At 44.8% G+C, this 7,192-nt stretch overlaps 1 protein-coding gene across 2 annotated transcripts in view; it reads right to left on the bottom strand.

The window, feature by feature from the left end:
* Positions 1-2,256: 2,256 nt before the first annotated feature.
* Positions 2,257-7,192, bottom strand: part of Senp2 (SUMO specific peptidase 2) — a 37,292-nt gene continuing 32,356 nt past the window's right edge. For both annotated transcript variants that reach the window (XM_032900007.1, XM_032900006.1), the window contains 2 exons: positions 6,811-6,906; positions 2,257-4,856 (listed from right to left, as the gene is read on the bottom strand). In XM_032900007.1, coding sequence (XP_032755898.1) covers positions 4,794-4,856; positions 6,811-6,906 — 159 coding nt within the window. In that variant the 3' untranslated portion in view covers positions 2,257-4,793. The remainder of the gene's footprint in view (positions 4,857-6,810; positions 6,907-7,192) is intronic.

Here is a 7,192-nt window from a genome sequence, read left to right as displayed (position 1 = left end):
ATTGAAATTGGCTAGTAAGACTGGGCTGATGTGGGAAGTTGGGGTATAGAGTGGGGTGGTACAGGCAGAGAAAGGGTCTTGTGGATGGATGTAGGTAGCGCAGGTCTTGGTGGAAGTCTAGAGGTTGACTTCAGGAGAGGTGAAGAGGTAGGACTGAACAGATCTGGCAAGTTGCAAAACAAAAACAAAACAATTTGGGGTGCTAGGGTGTACTCACCAGGTGAGACCCTGAAAGATGTGGGAGGTCTGGGCGTGGAGGTCCCCAGAATTTTTATCTTTTTATCTTCTATCAACGCCTTATTTTCCTATCGTAGGTACATATTGATATTAAAGGATGCTGTAAAAGGCATCAGGTACTTGGAAATCACACTGTATGACTGCCATGTGTTTGATATGTGGCATATACATAGTGTGTGCTTGGGGTGGTAGAGCTTTTCTTGATACACTTGAAGCACATGCTCCCTAAAATTCTACGTTGTTCTGGCAGCTTCCTGGAGACAGGAAGTCTCTAGGGATACAGACTCGGTATCTACACTGAAAAATGCTAGGCTAAGGCATTTAGCTAGGCATAGTTGTACATGCCTGTGAGCCCAGCACTCAGGAAGCTGGGGCAGGGGGATTGTTGCAGGCTTGAGAACAGTATGTTGAGGCAGTGAGTTCCAGGCCAGCCTTGATTATAGAAACCTTTCTCAATACAAAATAAAAGCAAAAGACATAATTAACATAAAACTCTCATGTTGGCTACGCATCTCCAGGCAGAAAAGATTCTCCATAGTCATTGAGCCAGATTGCTTTCTAAATCGGAATGTGTGTGTTTTTGTGTGCATGTGTGTGTGTGTGTGTGTGTGTGTGTGTGTGTGTGCATGTGTGTGTTGGTGTACATATAGAGGTCAGAGAACATTTAGAAGTTGGTGTTCGGGGTTGGGGATTTAGCTCAGTGGTAGAGCACTTGCCTAGCAAGCGCAAGGCCCTGGGTTCGGTCCCCAGCTCAAAAAAAAAAAAAAAAAAAAGGATCTATTAGTTGGTGTTCTCCTCCCCCGCCCCCCCAAGTTCTGGAGAGTGAACTCAGTTTCCTGTTGAGCCATCGTGTCAATCTCAGATTTCCTGTCTTGTCACTTATATAGATAAGTAACAGGACTTCTACTGAACACATTTAGGAAAGGCCGCTGTACAAACCAGAGTAATTAGCCCACAGATTTCCATCAAGGATCTGGAAACTTCTGGCCTGTTTGGTTAGGTTTAGATGGATCATCTTTAAACTCATTGTGCCTCTCTCTTTCTCCCTCCTTCCCTGTCTAAAAACAAAAACCTTTTCATGTTGTTTTCAAGTCATTAAAACCAGTGTTTTCAACTATTGGCTAAGGGTTTATATAGTTCAGTGATGGCACTTGCCCAGAATACCAAAGTCCCTGGATTAGAACCTCCACACTAAGAAATGAAACAGAAAATTTAGAGCTGTACAGACCTCTATTGACTCAAGACCAGTCTCATTTACCTATCATAAGACAGGCAGGGCCTGGTCTCAACTTGTTTTTAATTATATATGTATGTGGTTTTGCACATGTGAGTGCAGGTGTCCAAGGAGGCCAGAGCAGAGAGCATTGCATCCCTTGGGGTTAAAAGCAAGTAATATATTTGTGTTGTGTAATGGACATTGGATAACATTTATTAATGAGTTTCAATAAAAAAAAACTAAAAACCACTTGAGATTAATTTGTTGGTAAGTAGATAAAACTAGTATTCCAACACACCCCAAATCATTTGTGTATATTAAATAATTAAGAACTGTAAATTCACGGCTTCCCCTGAATGTTAGGCCACACGCCCTCAGGTCTGGCTAACCTGGTCTCAGTGGTAGGCTCAGCCACCATGTGTCCGAATCACAGCAAGCCAAGTAATAAGTTCTGAAAACTTATTTGACATGGACTTTTTCTCAAAGTTAGTTCACCGAGCCATTTAAATAATGTGGGTCGACTACGGTACTTTAAATTGTGTCTGTTTTGGGGGTTCCTGGGAAGACTCCCCACACTCATACAAGGTCACAGCATGGTGGTCATCCTGTAAGTGAAAGGGAACACTCAGCAAACCCCAGCAGTCCCCAAGTTGTGTCCAGGACTTCAGAGGAGCAGGGGTTCTTAACAGCCTTAACTGGCTCAGGTAGAATCTGTAATCCTCAGGGATGCCGTCAGATGGCTTTCTCCCTATCGGCTCCAACATAGGGTAAAGTAGAAGTATAAAGCACTCGGCAGCAGAAAGTGTGTTTCTTAAATTTTTACTCATTTTTAGAGAGACTATGGGCTAAACAGAACAATGCAACATTTCTTTCAGGTTCCAAAGTTGAAATTCCACAAAAAACGTTACTTGCTTTAATTTTGCTGACTCACTAGTTACACCAAGAGCTGTTTATCACTTATTTTATTCTTCTCATAAGCTGAATGTGACAATTCTGTTACCTACACACTTGTTTGTACAAAGAGAGACATCAGGGCCTTGAGAGCCATGGCTTCTGGCATCTGAGCTTGGAGTCACAAACTGAGGTAAAGCAGTGCGTCGTAGTTTAACGTTCTCTACGTGCGTATTTTACCGTGTTCTGTAAAAGTCGCCGTATATCTACAGGAGCGCGGCGTATGCACCTGAAGCGGATGAGCGCATGAGAAGGCCGAGGAAGGCGAGGTTGTCCTGTCACTCTTCCTGATCCTGAGGAAGGGTCTAATCACCCTGCCTCTCTTCGCTGGGAACTGGGACTATCGTTGTGAGCAGGAGCCCAGCTTGTTTGCTATGGATGTGCTGGGCTGAGACTAAAGTCAATTCTGGCCTCACCACTGAACCATCTCTCCATCTTCCTTTCTGAAGCTTAAGAACACCTGTCAAGAGCACACACAGGGCGAGCTTGAGGATATCCATCAGCCGCCACATTAGCTACAGAATCTCACCTGGGCCATCTAAGCAGGACTGAGCCAACAGAAACAAACCTATCCAAGGCCCTTAAAATTCCTTTAACGTGCACTTGCTTATTACTCTTTTGGTCCATCTGTTGGTGTGTGCAAGTACGGAGTCTGAGGACAGTCTAGGGAGTCGTTTTCACCTTCCAGTGTGGTCCTGGGGAGTCGCACTCAGGTCACACTGCCTTTCCATAGGCCTGGGTCAGAAATTCTCAGGCAGAATTCTAGCACCCAGTTTTCAGTAGTGTAGACACGGTCAACTTCTGGGCTCTCTGGCTAGACCAGCTGCCTGATCTGGGCAGCATCAGTGGCACAGTTCCTAGGGGGTCTAGGCTAAAGGAAGGGGTCCCCGTGTAGTCTGCTTGGAGGAGACAGCATGGTTTCCTCTGAATGTCTGGCTAACCTGGTCTGGGTGGTAGGCTCAGCCACTTCGGTCAATATCACAGCCCAGCTACCATGACCAAGGCCACTTCAAGTCTCACGGAAAACAGGTTAAAACAGGTTTCAACAGCTACCACCTCTGATCAGCTGCCCGGACTTTCCGAGAGAGAGAGCAGATGTGTCCATTTGTATCTAACATGTGAGCAGCTGTTCTAATTTTTATTTTTTTAACCAGAACAAGTTTGGAAGGTTGAAGCAGAGAAAAGAGGAAAAATTATCAACATACTGCTAGGTTCTGCCAGACAGTCTTTTATTACATCATAAAAGCAACACTAGGCACTAGATCTTGCAAAATATGCTCTGACCAACTTTCTGAAATTAAAAATGCATAACCACATCTGTAAGATTTTTAATGAACAAAAGAGTTAAATACAAACTTTCATATGCAAAATAGATGACTGTAAACCCGGCAACCTCAGAGCCGAGCACGAATCTCTGCGAAGGCTCAGTGGGGCTGGAGTAGGGCATGCTGCTGAGCCAGACTTAATTCAGCTTCATATATATATATATATATATATATATTTAAAAAAACTCTGAGGAAAAATAGGCTTAAATTGAGGAGCATCTCCTGAAATACAGCTCAGGCCAGCCCTTACCACTGTGAGCGCAGGCTCACCACACCTAGGGTTTGACATTTATGGTCACAGTTACTTTGAATCCAGTTTCATGAGGAAGCCAAGCTACTTCAGTTCTAGAAAAGAAAGTCTTGAAGATGAGTGCGCCCTGCTGTGAGGACTCACGGACCACGTTCCTTGGCCACTTTCCATGAACTGTGCCCGTGTCATAGCATCAGACTCTCTAAAGGCAGCCAGACCCCTACAACAGAGCATCATCATTTCTTCTGGCATTTCCAAGCCTTAAACGAGAACCTTAACTGTGCGTTCAGTTCCCGGCACTAGAGAAGCTGGCGAACACCTCCCTCCTCCCCCTGCGGACATCTCTCTGCAGCAGGGAGCGGCAGTTTGATTAACATTCTTTTCAGAAATAAATAGTCCAAACAAATTATTTATAGCTAATTATAAAAGAGCAGTGGGAAAGGGCACTGCCCAGTGTTTGCAAATGAGTGAGTGAATATGTGTGAACACACAGAGAACAATTCATATAACAAATCCTGCATTTCCCACATTCATATGGAAATAACGCCTTAAAACAAAACATTAATTAGTATTTGTCCTTGTATGGGGCGAACAGTCCAGGGCTCTGAGCAGGCACAGCCTTACAAACAGGGCTGCAAGCAGCCCCTCCACACCTCTAGTCAGGGCCACTGTGGAGAGGCCTCCATGCACTCTGGAGAGCTCAGTACCTGTGAGAGAAGAGAAATGATGGGGACTTTTCAACCCACAATGCATGAGGTATATGGAAACATCCATGAAAGAACCACCAGCAACTAGAAGACCAGGTGGGGCATTGTCACAGCAACTGCTGGTGAAGGATTTCCCACACCATCTTCTTCCGGAAGAGAGGCATCTGGTGCTGAAAAGAACCACAGCGGTGTTAGACACTTCAGTGTACAGCATGGCAGCCTTAGGTGTCAAATAGAGTGATGCACATGTCCTCTCCATGAGCCTCCCCATCTGAATCACGTACACGTTTCTAAAGCACAGTGGGATTGATTTCTAGTCAAGGAGGCCTTCCTGAATTCCTACTTCTTGACCATCCTCTCCGGGGCTGGGATTACAGGCATGTGTCACCACGTTTGACAAAGGTTTTGTTTTTGTTTGTTTTGTTGTTTGAAGAGGGAGGGTCTTGCTAACAGCTTAAGCTGTCTGTGCTCACAAGTTTCTAGTTCCCCAGCCTCCACAGTGCTGGGATGACGAGTGCCACATACCTAGTCTATGCGCATACATTAGGGCATTAATTACTCTACATGTGCATGTGCACTCACATGCTAAGAAAACCAAAGCAGATGCAGAATCATATACCACAGGACAAGAGTAAAAACAGGCACCAAACTAGAAATGTCCACACAGTGGCACAACAGAAAACTTTTCTACATTCTAAATGAACATCATTTAAAAAATCAATTTGTTTTTATATTAAAAAAAGTAACCTTAGAGCAGGAAGGTATGGCTCAGTGGTAGAGGTCTTGCCAAAGTATTTATGAGGTTCTGTTTTCAATTTAAATGACTTATATTTAAAAGGTGAAAAACAAACCTCTACAATTTTATTTCTGTTCTACCACAATCAATTGTGTTCCAAAAGCTGCTTATCCCCATGAAATCTCATGTCACATACAGAAAAACCAACGCCTTGCTACTTATATTAGTCACACCTATAATCCCAACACTTTAGAAAGCAGCTAGGACATGAAGATCATGAGTCTGAGGCTAGTCTTGCTCCACAGTGTCCCTGTATCAATAAATAAAACCAGAGACTAGGGTAGGGAGGGGAGAGCCTTTGTGCTCTCAGGGAGAATCGATGGCAGGTTCTCAGAGCAATGAAACACGAAGCTCCCAAAACCACCTGTGACTCAGACACCCAACCCCATGCTTGGGAAAATTTGAGTTCCAGCTGGGCGGTAGGGGTCCGCACCCTTCACCCCAGCACTGGGAAGGCAGAGGCAGGCAGATCTCTTAGTCTGAGGACAGCCTTGGCTATGCAGAGAAACCTTGTCTCAAAAAAAAAAAATCAAAACTGCAGTTCCCGTCTGCCTGGGTCCTGAGGCACTGCTATAAGTAGGCGGGTCTATTGAGCTCCACATTATAAACTGCCGAGTCTATGGAGGTGTGTATAGCAAAAGTCTTAATTGAAATAAAAATCACAGGGTTCTTTTTTGCCTCCCTAGTGCTGGGATTAGAGGCATGCACCACCATGCCCAGTAAAACAGCTGAGGTTAACCAGTAGTGAGTGCTTTCTTTGAGACTGGGAAGATAGGATTCAGCAGGGGAGTCCAGTTTAGTTCATGTCCCCAAAAGCATTAGGTTCTACTATTCAATAACTACTTTGTTTGGCAGCCAGGAGCTATCAAATAAAGATCTAGGAATGAGAAATAATTTTAATTGGCGTTAACTCTGGCTGTACAAAGGGAGACTGGGTCCACTGTCACACAGAGATGTACGGTCTCTGATGCACCTGTGTCCTCTCAAGCACACCACCTTGCAGGAAGGAAAGGCCACTCACTCCTGCTTCCACCTTAGACTCTGGGGTGAGCCCCACAGGCCCAGCTCCCTGCTGTCAGCTACTCTCACACGCCTCTCTCCACACATGAACCAATCAAAAATGGAATTCAAGGACAAGCACGTTTTCCCACTGGTCATCAGAGAGCAGGACAAGCCTGAGAATACATGCTACAACAGAGCACACAGGACGCTGCTTCTGAGAAGAGTGGGCCTCACCCAAGGCTCTCAGCAATTGTACCGTTCATTTGAAGAGCCTCAAGTGTGCCAGGCACTGCCAAAGCATAACACAAGAAGCAGCCCAGACTCACCTGAGTGAATGTGATAGGTTTGTCCCTAGAAATATAATCTGCGTATTTACAAGTAAACATTCCACAATCGCTCCCATTCAACTGTTGAGGAATCTCCTAAAACCAAACAAACAGAAAAGAAGAGGAGGTAAACTATCATTTCAGATGTTCCTTAGTCTCTTTGTAAACAGACAGTGGGAAGCAGCACAATAAAGGTCGGTAAGTCTGCTGTTGCACAAACACGGACGAACACACAAGCACAACCCCTCTTATTTTATTCTTTGTGGCGTAAAACCCTAGCAGCGGTGCAGTGTATGAGACCCCACAGAAACACTTCATAGAAGAAAGAAGGGAGAGATGTACTGAAAAGCAAAACAAAACCCACCCACATGGTGAGGGCTGA

Source organism: Rattus rattus, chromosome 4 (genome assembly GCF_011064425.1).
Source record: "Rattus rattus isolate New Zealand chromosome 4, Rrattus_CSIRO_v1, whole genome shotgun sequence".
Lineage (NCBI taxonomy): Eukaryota > Metazoa > Chordata > Mammalia > Rodentia > Muridae > Rattus > Rattus rattus.
Note: the sequence above shows the minus strand (reverse complement) of the source record. Positions and strands in the feature narration are given on the sequence as shown.